The sequence below is a fragment of the Anguilla rostrata genome, chromosome 4, assembly GCF_018555375.3.
Source record: "Anguilla rostrata isolate EN2019 chromosome 4, ASM1855537v3, whole genome shotgun sequence".
NCBI lineage: Eukaryota > Metazoa > Chordata > Actinopteri > Anguilliformes > Anguillidae > Anguilla > Anguilla rostrata.
In genome coordinates this window covers 7414045-7431544 of record NC_057936.1, presented here as the reverse complement: position 1 = coordinate 7431544, position 17500 = coordinate 7414045, and the positions used below count along the sequence as shown (strand labels likewise).

The window sequence follows — 17500 nt, the reverse complement described above, 5'->3', positions numbered from 1 at the left end:
CGTGAGCGCACTGAAGAGCAGGCAGGACTGCTGCACACAGAGCCCGCACTGAAGAGCAGACAGGACTGCTGCACACAGAGCCCGCACTGAAGAGCAGACAGGACTGCTGCACACAGAGCCCGCACTGAAGAGCAGACAGGACTGCTGCACACAGAGCCCGCACTGAAGAGCAGACAGGACTGCTGCACACAGAGCCCGCACTGAAGAGCAGACAGGACTGCTGCACACAGAGCCCGCACTGAAGAGCAGACAGGACTGCTGCAACGACCGCACTCCAAACGCAGGAACTTCTCAACACAGCCTTTATGAAGAGCAGACGGACTGGGCGCAGAGGAGGGAGCGAGGGAGGGCAGGAGGGAGGACTGGCACGAGGGAGAGGGAGGAGAGGAACGTGGCCAGCACTCCAACCGCGCAGCCCTCTCCCCACGAGCCAGGTCTCAAAACCGGCCTGAGGCACAGGTGCTGCACTGGCCCGGCTGATGAAGTAATTGGATTCTCCGACGTTAAAAAAAAAAAAAATCATGCACCTCTCCGACGAGCCACTCTGCACATCAGCGCCCGCACTGATAATCAGACAGGACTTCACACAGAGCCCGCACGACACGCGGACTCTCACAGCATGAACCCGGCTCTAGCACTGAAGAGCAGACAGGACTGCTGCACACAGAGCCCGCACTGAAGAGCAGACAGGACTGCTGCACACAGAGCCCGCACTGAAGAGCAGACAGGACTGCTGCACACAGAGCCCGCACTGAAGAGCAGACAGGACTGCTGCACACAGAGCCCACACTGAAGAGCAGACAGGACTGCTGCACACAGAGCCGCACTGAAGAGCAGACAGGACTGCTGCACACAGAGCCGCACTGAAGAGCAGACAGGACTGCTGCACACAGAGCCCGCACTGAAGAGCAGACAGGACTGCTGCACACAGAGCCCGCACTGAAGAGCAGACAGGACTGCTGCACACAGAGCCGCACTGAAGAGCAGACAGGACTGCTGCACACAGAGCCCGCACTGAAGAGCAGACAGGACTGCTGCACACAGAGCCCGCACTGAAGAGCAGACAGGACGCTGCACACAGAGCCCGCACTGAAGAGGGGACAGGACTGCTGCACACAGAGACGGGCACTGAAGAGAGCATGAAGTGATGAAGACAGCACAGAGAGAGCACTGAAGAGCAGAGCAGGACTGTGAAAAGAGCCGCATGAGAGAGAGGGAGCAAGTGTGGGTGGACACAGAAGAGAGAGGAAGAGAGAGAGAGAGAGAGAGAGAGAGAGAGAGGGAGAGAGAGGGAGCAAGTGTGAGAGTGAGAGAAAGACAGACAGGGAGAGAGAGAGAGAGAAAGAGAGAGAGAGAGAGAGAGGGAGCAAGTGTGAGAGTGAGAGAAAGACAGACAGAGAGAGAGAGAGAAAGAGAGAGAGAGAGGGAGCAAGTGTGAGAGTGAGAGAAAGACAGACCGGGAGAGAGAAAGAGGAGGGGGGAGAGAGAACATGAGGGAGACAGAGAGGGCTGAGAAACAGAGAAAGCAGCAAAGAGAATGAGAGAGATGAGAGGAGAGAGAGAGAGAGGCCATTGCCACACTGTTGATTGCATTGTTGTCGTTACCACAATGTTGTTTGTATTTCATGTTTCCTATTCCTGTTTCTATGTGTACGCTTTGGCAATAAGTACAAGTGTATTTCATGCCAATAAAGCATTTTGAATTTGAATTTGAATTTGAGAGAGAGAGACGGAGCAAGTGTCAGAGTGAGAGAAAGACAGACAGGGAGAGAGAAAGAGGAGGGGGGGAGAGAAAACGCGAGGAGGAGATAGAGAGGGCTGAGAAACAACAGAGAAAGGAGTAAAGAGAACGAGAAAGATGAGAGGAATGAGAGAATGAGAGAGAGAGAGAGAGAGAGACGAGGGGGGAGAAAAAAGCGAGAGAGAGCACCTTTAACCTTCAGATGACACTCCGCTATTGGGCGCCCTTGCCGTCTCCATGGCGACAGCGGATGCCCAGGGGACAGGCCCCTGAGTTGCGGGGAGGCGGGGGTGGGGGGACTGGGGCGGGTGGTGGGGGGTGGGGGGGTGAAGCTGCTTTTTTGATGTAAAGCGATGCAGACGGAGACGCAGCGGAGCTACAATCAGCCCCTACCTGCCTGCGCAGGCAGCACGAGCCGCACACAGAGCATGACGGATGAGACCAAACCACCAGAGACAGAGAAGAAACGGGCCAATCTGAATTATACATGGATTTAACCTGATGGGATCAAAAAAAGGGCTTAAAAGAGGGGGCCCACGGAGGGAGGTGGGGGGGGGGGGGGAATCATCGGACTAGAATGAAAAAATAAAACGGAACAGGGATATTGCGCTGTTTCCCCATTCGCAAACCCAATCTCACACTGTTAATGCAGATTTACAACACAAAGGCCCACACGTTAAGGCACCCCAGCAGCCTTTGATTAATAATGCCTGAGCCATTTGTCATATTTCCATAGATTTTTTTTTTTTTTACACGTACAAAGAACCCCCAAGACCTGAAGCAAAAAAAAAAAAGAAAAAATTAATAAAATCCAGATTGCATCAGGCAGGTGAGTTTGAGTCAGACAGCCCTGCCCACAGCCCTGTCACAGACCCCGGATTGTTCCGGAAAACCAAGTCTCCTCGTCTCTAATGGCTGCCCGCCTGCCCGCCTGCCGTCACACTGAAGTGACTCAGCTGTGAGCTGACAGGCTCAGTCAAGCCAGCGTGTCTGAAAAGGCGAGGAGGGATGACAGGACTCTTCCTCAGTCCGTCGGAGTCAGAGTCCAGACCGAGAGAAACGCGGGAGAAACGCGGCACGGGCCGAAGACTCTGCGCACGCGCGCGCCCGAGCGTTAGCGTTAGCGGAGCTCCCAGCTCTCCCTCAGGACCTGGGAGGAAAAATTACTGCAGGCAGAGAGAGAGAGAGAGAGAGAGAGAGGGAGAGAGAGAGAGAGAGGGAGAGGGAGAGAGAGGCCCAGCAATCCGCTCTTCAGAGGAACGAGGGCCATTTCACAGACACAGTGAAATAATACAGAGAGAGAGAGGGAGAGAGGGAGAGGGAGGGAGAGAGAGAGAGCGAGAGGGGGAGAGAGAGAGAGAGAGAGAGGGAGAGAGAGGCTCAGCAATCCGCTCTTCAGAGGAACAAGGGCCATTTCACAGACACAGTGAAATAATACAGAGAGAGAGGGAGAGAGGGAGAGAGAGGAGAGAGGGAGGGAGAGAGAGGAGGAAGAGAGAGAGGAAGAGAGACACAGACTCAGAGAGAGAGAGGAGAGGGAGAGAGAGGAGGAGAAGGAGGGAGAGAGGGAGAAAGAGAGGAGAGAGGCTGACAGGGAAATGTAGAGACAAAGGAGCGAAAGAGTGGGGAGAGGGAGAGAGAAAAAGAGGGGACAGAGACAGAGAGAGGAAGGAGGGAGAGAGAGAGGAGTCAGACTGAGAGAGAGAGAGAGAGGAGAGGGAGACAGAGAGAGCGAGGGAGAGAGAGAAGATGACAGGAAAGAAGCGGAGCCCAAACAGGACGAGAGGTAAGCGTACGCGGAGCGTAGCGGGAAAGCGGAGCGCGCTACGCACCGGCGATGACCCTCTGCGCCTCGTACGGCTCCATGTAGCTGTTGCTCTCGCGCGGCGCCGCCGGTTCTGGCTCCGCCTCGGGCCGCCCCTCCAGCTGGACGTCGAACGGGTCCGAGTAGTCCGTGTCCGCCGCCGCCGGGGCGGACGGGACCACCTGGGGGGGGGGGAACAGAAACGACGCCGAACTGAGACACTCCGGTAACGCGGGTAATAAAGTAACAGCCACTACACTCTCAGACCAAAGGGTTCCAAAAAGTGTTCTCCATGTCTCCATAGAGGAACCCTGTCCAGCTCAAGGGTTCTCTGTCTGTGAGTTGCACACCTATCATAGAGGGCTCCATTAAATTCATATTTTCCCCACTATTTTTTTTTCTCCCACATGCTACATTGTTGGAAAAGAAGGTTATTTTTTATGACTCCACAGAGTATCTTGCTTGTCTCTGTAGGGCAGGGGTGTCTAATCATATCTGAAAAAGGCAGGTTTTTGTTTTAGGCCAGCACTACAACATCTACCTTAACTATTTAACTAGTCATGATCTTCATGGTGAAAATCAAGTCTTAGTGTTGGGTCAAAACAGAAACCTACACCCACACCGGCCCTTTTTCGGATGAGACTGAACACCCCTGCCCTATGGAGACAAGACAAGCAAGTTCCCCCTGTGAAGAGAGACCAAAAGAACCTTTTTTCCCCCCCCTGAGAGTGTAGCATGTGCAGGTGTGTCACACACACACAAAAAAAATATTTTGGGAAAATAATGAAACAAGAGTCCGCACATGGTAATTACTCCTCCCTAAGTCCGTGATTTATTACTCACAATAACAAACGCGGTCAATGTTCGGACCCCCGCTGACGCCTCCGTCGCGACCGCATGCTAACATTCATCATATCTGTTCTGTTGAGTAATAAGGCTTTGATCTAGAGAACAGTAATTGCACTGTGGGGGGCGGGGGGGAGTCTATTTCCCTCTGCAAAAATATGATGTAGCTGCTGCATACTCAGCAAGAGGGGAGACAGAAAGACTGAACCACCACAGAAGCAAAGTGAAATTCCACAAAGGCGGAGCGAAATTGGCTCGCATTTCACACCGAGGCATCTTTAAGAAAATGAGACCATCTGTGAGAATTAAGAACCGCGTTATCCCGTACACAAAAATAAAAAAATACATGAATAAATTAAAAATACAGTAACACGCGAGTGGGCGCGGCCGTATCTGCATTTCGGCTCTCTGTGTACCGCCGGTCGCGCTCGAAGGAGAGGTCGGAGGTCGCCTGGCAAACCTACAGTTACAACGCGCGCCATATGGTCTCGCGCAGACGCGAGCCCGAAGAGCCGCAAATTTTTTTTCCAGGCTGTAGCCGTTCGTTCGTTCGAACAAAGCACTTACCGAAGTCCCGAACAATGGCTGGCGACAAAACAAAACGGACGCGCCCGGCTACATCCGCTCCCCCGTTAATATTACAGGTTAGCGACTCGTTGTTTTAGCGACGGCTCCCGGAGAACAGGATTCCTCTGAGAGTAGCCCAGTCTGGGAAATTAATGAGCGCTGCTGTAGCATGACGAGCCGGCTGAGCACTGACACAGAAACGTCTCAGACCGGCGGCTTTCAAACAGGTTCCCCGGGACCCACGGGGGTGCGCTTATTTCTACTACAGCCCATCTCTCGATCAGTTAAAGCTGTTGAAAACGTCCTTAAATTTCTCACGTAAATTTTGTACTTTCACTTAATCCTGTAGAATGTAGGTTTGCCTCATTTGCTTTTGTGAACGCTTCATTTCCCCCCCCCCCCCCCAAGTAGTTAAGTTTCGGGGACCACACTTTCAGCAGTTAGGGACCCCACTGATTTTACCTCCCCATCTATAGTTTAAATCCATTAAAAAATGGAACCTCTTTCCAAAGCAATCATTTGCAATACAGCATAATTTGCTGAAAAGAGGAAGCATTAGATGATTTGACTGGTGAAAAAATCCCCGGGATATGAATTTGGCTCATTTGTTCTTCAGGGTGCGCATTGTCATTTCTGATATTAATGTCACCTTAAGAGGATAAACCGTACTTCAAAAGACATCGAGTGTCTAAGTAAGAACAATGAACAAGCTCTTTAAAAATTCAGAGGAAGCAATTATTATGGTAGGGATGAAAACCAGCAGGCACAGTGGGTCTCAGGATCAAACCGGAAAACCCCTGTCAAGACCAATGGAACACAGCTCCAGTCCTCCTGGGTTTCTGTGGTTTTTCCTTTAATCAGCAAGGCAGGAAAAGTAGACTCTTGGGGACTCTTGTGACATAATGACTTAACGTATCCACGTAGATGCCGAAACACCAAGAAAACAGCAGACGCTGGCAGGAACTACTCATCCCAGTCTTAGACCTTTAGTCACCACATTAACCCTTTGGAGAGTAGGTTTTTTTTGGAATGTTTCTTTGTTTTCAGAATGCGACGTCGGGGTTCTAGAACTCCATTGCCTTCATTACCAGGAGTGACTTATTACACCATTAGAATGTACAGTGAAGAACATACTAAATGCATGCCGTATTTGTGGCCTTGCACCTTCATTACCTGAAATAGGTTTTTTTTTTTTTTTAAAACAAAACAAAAAAAAACATCTGGCCTCTGCTATCCATCACTCCCTCTCGGTCTGCCTCCTTAAGTTTCATTGCATACACCCACAGAAACCGAAGCAACCGTGTGTTCACGCGACGAGACGCCGGGTATCTACCGCAATACGTGCATGCATGCGCGTGTTGATTTGTGCACTGAATCATGCTGTGGCTCTCGAGCCGTGCAGCTGCTCAGTCCCAGGTTCCTCCTCCTGTAAGCCGCCGCTTGAATACCTCAACCCCCTCTGCGTGTTCGTTATTTGGCTGGGTACCATGCACGAGCACGCGCGTGGTCAGCTTGCACGTCAGCAGTTATTAAAAGCAAGGGTTCTTAAATGCTTCTTGAACTTAATAAAGAAACATCAGCCCTTCAGAATATAGTCTATTAAATCGTTAGATTGATTTACACGTCACAGTAAGAGTGCTGACTTTGCATTCCTTATGAATTGCTTATGATGTGCCCATTATAAAATAATCCAGTAAAGGGTTGTGTTTTACAATCAAACTAATCTGATTGTCTGCGCCAACACTGACCTGGCGGGCTACACTCGTGGGAGTACATGAGCAAAAAAAGCGTGGTCGCCCATTCCCTTTACGAAATGCTAGCGCTAAGATCACCCAGGTAGCCAATCCAAACGCGATCTATTATTTATAGGAAGATATATCTCAGACCTGCCGGCCTCTCAACAGTCCCGCAACAGTCCACCTCCCCGGAGACGGTTGGGCCAGCCGCCAGGCAAACGGAAAAGCAAAAAGCGGGAAGTTATATATGAAGTGGTGTATTCTTAGTAGACTACGTTTCATGTTTAATGAGGTCCCATTCAATGATGGATGATCCTGTATTCTCGACCAATTAAAAAGCAACATCACACCTAAATGAACCAGTCGGTCTTCCAAAGTAAAATACGTATCCTGTGGAATCGCCCGCAGCAGACTGAAACCCCGAGCTGTAGGCTTAAAGGTGCTGTAACGGCGAACCGTAGTTAAACAGGTGCACGTCCATTTGGGCTAATTAAGATTTACCATTGCTTGAACACGTCCTTCACTAACTTGCCTACCAAAGCGTGTAGAATGGCATTCACGAATAAATTCTGACACACATCTCATTAGCGAACAATAATAAAATGCAATTAGGGTACTGAATACGTGAAGAAGACGCATAAACAATAAAAATGCTAACAGCCATGCCTATTGAATTACGGCCGGTCCCAGGCGCCACTCTACAAAGGAGGTAGCCGAAGCCAATGAAGCACATTCACGCAGATAACAAAAGTCATCCTGCGAGACGATGAAACCGCGATTACCATAATTTCATTAGGCCTGCACCGAAGCCACGAAGCGAGGCGAGCTGTGTGTGGACGCAAATAAGATTTTCTCAGCCATAACTCACGGGCTCCGACGACTCCTCCACAGACAGGGAACTCAGGAGGATTTTACTTCGGCCCAGGTCCTGCGATTCCACCTTGATGAGCCGGTGTTTGGGCGATACGACTTTCATGTCCAGACTGGTGGACTTCAGTGGTGAGCCGAAGGCAGGGTGAGACAGGTCGTCCGTTCCCGAGTCGTTTCGTGCGCGGTTCTCCGAGTCCTGGTATGGGTCCTCGAAGTCCAAGTTTTTCTGAACTCGGTAAGCCTTTAAGATCTCGCTCTCGGTGTAGTCGGGCTTCGGCGGTTGAGGAGGGACGCGCTTCCCACCGAAACTTAGATAATCTTTCAGCCACTTTGCCATTTGTCTTCAGGCTAAGTGAAAAATTAAGCAACACGGACTGATGTGATTGTTTGATATCACTATCGCTGATCTAAGCCCGAGCCTGACTGTTCAGTTAACTGACATTAGGCCTACAAAGTCAAAGTGCCAGTTGAACTGTCCTGACGCAGGCCTTCACGCATGGAGATAGAGGACATGTAGGCTAATCCGTGAATGTGTGAACATGAAGCACACAGAAGCTTGAATTTTAATATCGCTGCCGTGTTTGAAATGCAGCGCAACTCGCCTTAAATCCACCGAATGGCCTAATCCTCATGTCTGCAGACCATGAACGCACGCGGCCATTCTTAAGCGCAGATCTGAGGAATCGCGCAACCGCCACTTTCTCCGCGAAACCCAACAGCTGGCATTGATCTGCGGGTCGCTGCTCCAGGGAAACAATAACAGCGTAGAGCTAGTCTAGGCTTTGTCTGCGAACAACTCCGGATAGAGAGAGAACTCTTAATATTTTCGAAATAACGGTTGCTTACATTCATTTAAGATAGTTGCATAGGTGACATATCTAGCTGAAAACAGTTTTTACACTAGGCATGTGTGCAGTTATTTTATGGCAGGTGTCAAAGGACTTGGACCCTTTCCCCCCCTTTGGGTATGAGGGATGCGAGATCACAAACGTTTCAGTCTACAATTTAAAAAAAAATTTTCTTTACCTAAACAGCGAACTTCAAGTGCAAACAGGTGATCGTTTTATGATCAAATAATAAATGAGACTTAATGAAGGTCAATCATTTTAAGAGGAAAGACCGCGACCTGACATATCGGCGTGTGCTCATCGTGCGCATGTAGGCTATTTCCAGACTAGCGAGATTTCAAATAAGACGAAACAAGGCTGATAACCCACTCTACAGTAGTAACGAGCCACAAAGTTGACTGGTCAACCCTTCTCAATTATAGTGTAAGCTCATGACGATTTGTAGTAAACAAAAGCATTTAACCAAGCCGCTCTTCGTGAAGTCCTTGTCAAGGCAAATTAGAAAAACGAAATGGAGAGGACATAACTCAAATACTGAAATATGAATATCTGAAGTAGCCTAATTTCACCCAAGTTAGTTGCACTTTCAGATCCTTTCTCAATTTCAGTGGGACACGAAATTCTTTTTTTTAATTTTAAAGTAGTCTAACCTTGCATTACAGAAACCCCTCGAGAACAGGCGATACCTATGTTTACCAAGGCTGTTAAACCAAGAAAGTAAAACGTATTCGACCTCAAAATAGTTTTCTCTCCATATAAACTCTCACAAAAGACAAACTGGCGAAATACATGCAGCGACTGTGAAGACTGCACAAAAATTCCCACAGGACCAAATATGTTCCACTATCCCGTTTGATTTGTTTGCGATATTTCAGTTGGATCACCACCCATATCGACGTTAAAACTTCAAAACGCACAATGAACATACGCAAAATTACTTCGGATCTTCACCAGCATTTCTATGCGAGCACATTTGATGGCATTAGAGCAAGTTTGTAGCTATACGCACGCTTCAGTGTATCCAAAACAATCCAGGATTAATGACAGCGAGTAGGGTGGGCTCTGTGATGAACCTTCTTTTTAATCCTATACAGGCACTCCGGTCTTCTAATCCTTTCATTCTTGTGTTTTGAATGAAAAACTTAAAATATTTAGAAATTGGTCGGTCATTTTAGTTTTCTTTCTGGAGCGCATTTAGAGGGAAAAGAAGAAGAAGAAAAAAATACGCTCCTGGACTGTTTAGCCTAGTTCAGAGTTCCGCCAGCAAACGAATGATTGCCACAGACTGCGAGCGAGCGCGAGTACGAGAGAGACAACCCCGCTTAAAGGGGAGGGGCAGCGCTCGAATTCCCAATGGTTTATCCCATTTTCTGGTTAGCCGACATTTAATTCCTTCCGACATTGGCGCGGGCCCAAATTTGAATAACGCGGCGAGGACCCTAAGTTTGACCCTTTCCCTCTGCTCACCTGTATCTGTGTGCTTACAGACAATTTAATTAAGAAAAATAGGCATTTAAATCGGCTACGATGAAATGAAAAAGAGAATGGTGAGCCAATGGATTTCCTACGGCCTTTTTGGCTCAGAGATTTGAAGTTGAGGTGTTACATCCATCCAAAAATCATACATACATGTAACCCAATGACCACAGTGCACAATTACAAGTGGTATGTGTTATTACGACATAATGCCCTACATAAAGCATACACACTCACACACACACACACACACACACACACACACACACTCACACTCACACACACACACACACACACACACACACATTCAAGCACAGACATTTTTGGACGTCCAACGTGCAGTCCTTTGTCTGTTTGATGCTGTGTGCGCTGAAATTGCAAGGAGTTGATCAATCGAAATGATTTGGCCATTCGTCCCCTCTGAATAATGAGTACTGTTCCTTTATTCGCACGTTACTTTATCTGCTAGCACAGGCACCACGGGATTTATATATAGCTTATCCGGCTCTCAATTTCATCTTCGCAGCATAATTAGCTGTAAAAAATTTTTTTTTTTTCTTTCTTTTTTTCCTCAGCCCACTCTTGGCGGCTGATTTGCATACCGTAATTAGCAGGTTTGTCTCTCGCAAAGGGGACTAAAGGGAGAAGTCAGTTTACTCTGAAGAGATAATTCAGTCCCCACTCTCACACTGACCGTGAAAAACACCGAACGCTGACGCGCTTGGAGATTTTAGACATTGTCTCACAAAGTAAGCGTGGTGCACCGAAATAAGTACAGTCACAAGACACGCTGTTTGAAAAGCGTGTGCACCCGCACACACGTACACACACACACACACGTGCACAGACACACACAGACACATGCACACACGTACGTACACACATACACACACACGTAAACACACACATGCACACACAGACACATGCACACACGTACATACACACACACATGTAAACACACACGTGCACACAAACACACACTGCACACACATACACACACGTACACATGCACACGTGCACAGACACACACAGACGCACACGCACACATGTCCACGCATACACACATACACATACACATACACACACGCACACAACGTACACACACATGCAGGTGCGGAAAGACTCGAGCTGAAGAACATCCCTCCTGTTGGTGAGGTTGCAGATTTATCTGGTGGGTAGAATGTGCTTCCCGTGTTCACAGATGGCTTTTTTCTTTTTTTTCCTGGACGCAGGTTGTTAAAAAGAAAATTGGATTCGGCGATAGCGCCGATGATACTGTCCAAAGCAATAAAACCGCCATAAATACCTCTTTAAAAGAGCCGTGATCTCACTCTTCCCCTGCCTCCTGGGGGATAAGGGAGGGGGGATGAAGTCATTTCAGTGCCCCCCCCCCCCACCCACCCCTCCTCATCATCCCCCTTACCTCTCTCCCCTCCTCACTACCCCCCCCCCTCCCCACCATCATTAGACAGGGGACACAACAGCGATTCACGACACCGGGGACGGTGAAGCAGATGAACAAAAGCAGTATAGGAGAGAGAGAGAGAGAGAGGTGGAACAAAAAGGCTTCTTCACAAACAGCTGGTTTTCCGGCCTTAGAAAAAATATGAAACAAACAAAAAAAAAAGGAAGGTGTCTGACAGTGGTCACAGTACCCCGAGCTTGTTTGTTTACGTAAAACCTCCCTACCTACCTTTACTCATTTAATGATCGTTCACCATTTCGTGCACAGGGTTATAAAATACACCTGATTAAAAAAAATTTTTTTTTTTGGTAATTGTAGTTCTTAAATGAGCCTGGAGTGTGGAGTGCTGGGGGCACTGCTTTTAAAGTTGGGCCAAGCACTTCATATATCTGTACAGTGTCGTGTTTAGGATGATTGTTTTACATGCAGAAAGTCGCAGGATCAATCCTCTCTGAAAACACAGGGGAATATTTTGTACGCAACAGAAATCCTATAAAGGCTAAAACTGCTACGCTGCGAGCAGGGTTCGAACCTGCGCGGGGAAACCCCATTGGATTTCGAGTCCAACGCCTTAACCTCTCGGCCATCACAGCACCACACGATGGTTGTTTAGGAAACCTGAATAAACAAATTAATTCCCATCAGCCACATAATTTCAGTGACTCAGCACTTTGCCTTATGACACTGATAACATTTTTTTTTGTAAGCACAGTGGTTATAGTGATTATCATGTCTGCTTTACACGCTATGATCCTTGAAATAACCACTGTTTTATATTTAAATGAGCCTGAAAAAACATCCTATTGCAGAAAAATTAAATAAAAATAAAGTGGAAGCTCTGAGCTAGCCACACACCCATGATGTGCATTCTTTATAGATTTATATTTTTATAATTTTTTTGCCGATCTCTCTCTCTCTCTCTCTCTCAAGAGATGATAACACACCATTTCTGCACACCTGAATCACCCGTGCCTTTAACTATAATTGTGAATAATCCAGTCTCTTCCTTTGCTTCAAGGATATTTTATTATCGCACTTAGGCCTAGCAAATACTCAATGCTCGCTTCAAACGCGGTAGCTGCTTAAAAGAGAAACAGGGTCCTAGTGAGCAAGCACTTTCAATAGCCCGCGCTAGTCTGCTCTCTACCACCCGGTGACCTACACACAAAGCCTGAAGGCTTGAAAAGAACTGTTAGAGGTGTGTTTCTCTCTGAATCGGGGACACGGCTGTTACTGTAGGATCCCAGAAGACTCAGCGACGAGCCTCTTTGTGTCCGCGGCTGTCTGACTGACAGACAGCACGTTTCACGTCGGGGGGAGGTAGCGGCCTTTAAAACGCCGACTTCTACAAGGCAGCAGATGGCTGCTTAAGTAAAAACAGCTCATCTATTCTCGTAAAAGTTATTAAATGTGTCTCTCGGAAGAATAACGTTATGGGTAAACTGAAAACATTGAAACACCGTCACGGCAAGCAGAGATAATTTAGCTTTTGAAAAAATCATGGAGATGACTGCTGATTATGACTGGATAAACGATTTGACACATTAGGTTGGTAAAGTTATTGCTATTAAGGCTGTTTTGATAACCTATCTGTGTACATTACAAGAAAATTTAAGGCATAATGAAACTTAGTTGGAGAGTTTTAGCGGTTTAAAATTGGTGGGAAAACCACTGGATTGCAGGCCTCCAGGGCTTGACCTGCATGGTACTCAGTGATGTGGTATGTGCTGCCCCCTTGTGGCTTTTAAGCCATATTGCAGAGTTTAGCTTGCCATTAGAATATTCTGCTACATACAATTTCTAGGCTTTGGGAATAAAGTATTTCCTGATTTGATATTATTAAAATGTGTTCCTATCATGAATGTACTGATGATTCTGTGACAGGGTAAAGAGGGTGTTGGACTTAATTCAAGTAAATGATTTATCTATGAATGTTAACTCCAACAAGGGCTCATCTGATTGGCTGGACTGGGCTCTGTCGGGTTTGATATTTCCAAGGTTTGTGTTTCTCAGGCTTATTTCTCACACAGAAGTACTCACTGTGTATGAACTTCGACGTCCGCAGAGCTCCTCTTCTTCGGTCTCCACCAGTGGGTCTGTCCTCACCACCTGCAGAGGGGTCGAGGAAGACGGAGACAAAGGAATGTCAAGCTCCAGAGAGTGTGTTTGAGACTGGCGCTGCATTCGGAGCCACATTAACACAGTGCCTTCCCTCGTTCTCTTCCCCCGAGTGAGCCGTCCTGTGATGAAATTTGTGACGCGCAGCAAGGGAACCGACTGTAGCAGGTGCTCGGCGCGGGAGGACAGACGAGGAACGAACCGACACGGACATTAATGGTCCTGTCCTCTCTTCTGCTTGTGCAGCACTGCATTCTGGGATTCCCTTCTTGCTGGAAGCTTGCACCTCACACCTCTGTTCAGGAGGGAGGAGAAAAGCGAGGGAGTGAGGGAATGTAATTGCTCCCTCCCCCCCTTCATAAATTGGAACCGGACGGCACTTGTCGTGGCTGACATATTTTATCCGGCCGTTTGGGGAATGCCCACCCGTTTGAAGCAAGGGAAGGTAACGTCCGGAAGAAAGGATAAAACGCAGACCGACCACACCCTGGGTGTTTGCATGAGTACGGAGGGGGTGCACTGCTTTTAAAGTTGGGCCTGTTGAGTTCAGGGTTTGCGCACTTCTATATAGTGTAGTGTTTATAGCATAATTGTTTTACATGCAGAAAGTCGTAGGCACAATCCTCTCAGAACACACAGGATGAAATCTTGCAAAGGCTAAAACTGCTACGCTGCGAGCAGGGTTCGAACCTGCGCGGGGAAACCCCATTGGATTTCGAGTCCAACGCCTTAACCTCTCGGCCATCACAGCACCACACGATGGCCATTTAGGAAACTCGAATAAACAAATTAATTCCCACCAGCCACATAATTTCAATGACTTGGTACTTTGCCTTATGACACTGATAAAAACTGTTTTGTAAGCACAGTGGTTATAGTGATTATCATGTCTGCTTTACATGCTGAAAGACCTACGTATGATCCTTGAAATAACCACTGTTTTATATTTGAATTGGAGACAAACTTGCAACCTAATTTGCTGAATCAGGAGCATGTCGGATGCAAGGAATTTGAACCGAAGTCATCAAAGGTTGAAATGTTAAGTTCTGGTAGAAATCAAAATGTTAATAATCCATTTCAGCAGGTCACTGTAGCAAATACAGCATACATTGCTTTAACAAAGTGCTTAGGACAGACAGACAAGGGATACGTCCTAAAGGATTTTTCAAACACATTTCATTTTCCATTGTTATAGTATTTCGGATGTAATAGTAAGGAAAGGTGAGGTTAAATGACGCTGCGAGCAGGGTTCGAACCTGCGCGGGGAGACCCCATTGGATTTCAAGTCCAACGCCTTAACCACTCGGCCATCGCAGCCATTCATACTACGTTTTCATGAAACCGGAATACAGAATACAATACATAATCAAATTCACAGAAGTCGCATAACACACAGATACCAAGATACCTTAGTTATGTATACAAGGGGGGAAAATATAGCTTTAAAAATGCTTGAGCAACCTGCAATGGTCTGAACGTCCAAAATCCTATTAACAGGCGTAATGTGGTCGAAAACCACCTTAGATGAACTAGATAAACAGAGCAGTATTATTGCTGTATGGTCGCAATTAGTCAGCTGTATAACAACAGCTAAAGATTAGCTGGCCATTTACATTTAATGGATGTGATCGTGCATACATCCGTCTGCCAAGCTGCTAACATTGGTTCTGAATATACCATTATTACTACTGTCTAGCTAATTTGGAGAAACATTCGTTTAGAAAAATTTGAACCTTACGTTTAAAACCTCCTTGTTGACATGACTTCAAATTTTAAACACAACCAGCGAGCGGACTAAATTCTTCCAATGAATGTCCACACATTTGCATAGCATTACAGTACCATTAATTCCCTGGTGCTCGATGCCGTCCTAAATGCTCCCATCAATCGTTTTTTAACGTTGTCAAGACGACACTTTCACCTACTTCCGGTGACAAAATACTGTCAGAGTACTCCCGCCCCATTGTGAGGTGTTTTGGTCATTCTCATTGGCCAAGGACGCGTTTTTCTGGCCATTGGATGGCGATGGTTTTTAACGCCCTATGAAATTGCTCTTGTTCGCATAAATTACCGATTGCGTTTATTTCGGTTGGCGTACTTAGAATCCGCATATTTTGTATTGCGATGAATCAAAAGCAAAATTGTCGTTTTTGCGTGATAAAACGTTAGAAAATAACTTTTCAGATTTTATGTGGGCATCGTATTAGCCTACTGGCCTACTTGAATAAGTTGAGTCAGACCTATTGCTCGAATCTACGTCCGGCCCCTTCCTGCAAGATGATTGGTGGAATATGGAATAAGGTTCCAGGTGAGTCCAACGGGCTCGAGTTTTGGTGCAGGGAACAGCACTTGGGACAGACCCGGCATCCCCACAAAGAAACGGTAAAGATAAACCTGTAGATTATCATTTACGTCCTTTAACGATTGTTACAAGTTTGTTACTTTTGTACATGAAATGTAATTAGAATATGGTAAACTATTGTCTTTCAAAGTGTCTTGACGTTAGACTTGAAAAGAATAATGATAATAATAATAATAATAATTTTAAAGTTTAAGTTCTTTCCAACTCCTCAGGGACTCAAAAATGTTAATTTTCAAAGAAAGAGATAATGGTGTCATCACATGTAATAGATGTTAGTTTTCTTAAACTAGCAAAATAAAAATTAAGTTCTAAGGAAAACCTGATGTGTTCAATATATTCAAGGAATTAAATATGTAGGGCTATATAATGTCTTAATTCATAAGATATTTGATATTTATACATTTCTAGTTTATTGCTTTATTGTGGCACTTCAAAATGTACTGCCCTTTTAGAACACTGGAAAATATTTTTTAAATGATAAACTTGAAAAGTTTTTGAAGATTTTAATGTGTACTTTTTCACAGTTTCAGAGTTGAGAGCCATCCCACTGTAAGGCGAGGTCATGAAGAGTCTGAAGGCGAAGTTTAAAAAGAGTGAAGTAAGAACTGAAACAGCCCTCCAAAACACATAAATACACAACTGTGAACTCCATTAATAAGTGGCATTAGTGTACTTGAGAATTTTAACATGTAGGCTACCTTATTTTAAACGATGGCAGAATTTGTTGGTATTTTGATAAATACCTATAAATCGTGATTTGTGAACAGCAACTCTATTTTGCTGGGCTTTTAGATTGTGAAGTCCTTGTGTGTTTTAATAGTTATTTCTCAGTGGGGGGTAGCAGTTTGGGTGTCAGTGTATCTGAGCAGCTGGGGAGCAGGCCCCCAGCTAGGCCGGTGGACTGCTGCTGTAACTAGAGCCCTCTACCGGTGCTGAATTATTCACACACACACACACGCGCACACAAACACACACGCGCGCACACACACACACACACACACATACACACATGCACGCGGACACACACTCACGAATAAACACACACAGACACATACACCTACACACACACACACACGCACAGACACACTAACACACACACACATTTACACACACATGCGTGCACACGCACACGCACACACACTCACGCATACACACACCCATGCACACACACTCACGTATACACACACACACACACAGACACATACACTTACACACACACGCACACACACACACACACAAACTTATCTTAGTGCGCTCTTCCAAAAATCATATACATGTTTATTTCAATGTTCTTTCATACTGACGTAAGATTAAAAGTGGGAAAAGATTGCTGAATTTGAGGTCGCTTTTAAACGTCTAATTAATGTCTCGCTGAATTGCTTTTGATTATTCAATGGCTAATTTGTAACTGCTGAAATGACTGGTTCCAGCTTGGATGGATCCCAGTGTCTTTGCAATAGGAGCCGCATTTTGTCTTTACCGTACAAATAGCTCGAGAGAGAGAGAGAGTGAGAGAGAGAAAGGCTGTTCCTCTGTGGGGTGACCTGTTTTTGTGGGCTCCTCTGGGCCCGTCTGCCTGCTGAGGTATAGCTGGGATAGTTAGGAGGCATACTGTCATTAATCATATTCTGACAGCGTGACAGGTGTGTGTGTGTGTGTGTGTGTGT

General features: G+C 46.4%; 2 protein-coding genes and 3 non-coding genes across 8 annotated transcripts in view; 1 reads left to right on the top strand and 4 right to left on the bottom strand.

The window, feature by feature from the left end:
* Window positions 1–13552, bottom strand: part of shdb (Src homology 2 domain containing transforming protein D, b) — a 29685-nt gene extending 16133 nt beyond the window's left edge. Inside the window, exons 1-2 of one of the 4 annotated variants that reach the window (XM_064330356.1) lie at window positions 13394–13552; window positions 3574–3727 (exon numbers count right to left, since the gene is read on the bottom strand). In XM_064330356.1, coding sequence (XP_064186426.1) covers window positions 3574–3727; window positions 13394–13549 — 310 coding nt within the window. In that variant the 5' untranslated portion in view covers window positions 13550–13552. Of the gene's footprint in view, window positions 1–3573; window positions 3728–6844; window positions 7293–7562; window positions 9740–13393 lie in introns of those variants that run through there. The other 3 variants (XM_064330353.1, XM_064330354.1, XM_064330355.1) reach the window with 3 other exon arrangements.
* trnas-cga (transfer RNA serine (anticodon CGA)) lies at window positions 11865–11946 on the bottom strand. Its single transcript has one exon. It is a non-coding gene; the product is annotated as a tRNA-Ser (tRNA).
* A 588-nt stretch (window positions 13553–14140) lies between the features above and the next one.
* trnas-cga (transfer RNA serine (anticodon CGA)) lies at window positions 14141–14222 on the bottom strand. Its single transcript has one exon. It is a non-coding gene; the product is annotated as a tRNA-Ser (tRNA).
* Window positions 14223–14706: 484 nt separating this feature from the next.
* On the bottom strand, window positions 14707–14788 carry trnas-uga (transfer RNA serine (anticodon UGA)). The gene has a single exon. It is a non-coding gene; the product is annotated as a tRNA-Ser (tRNA).
* Window positions 14789–16356: 1568 nt separating this feature from the next.
* Window positions 16357–17500, top strand: part of ankrd24 (ankyrin repeat domain 24) — a 27619-nt gene continuing 26475 nt past the window's right edge. The window contains exon 1 of the mRNA XM_064334031.1: window positions 16357–16431. Within this exon, the coding sequence (XP_064190101.1) occupies window positions 16396–16431 (36 nt within the window). The 5' untranslated portion in view covers window positions 16357–16395. The remainder of the gene's footprint in view (window positions 16432–17500) is intronic.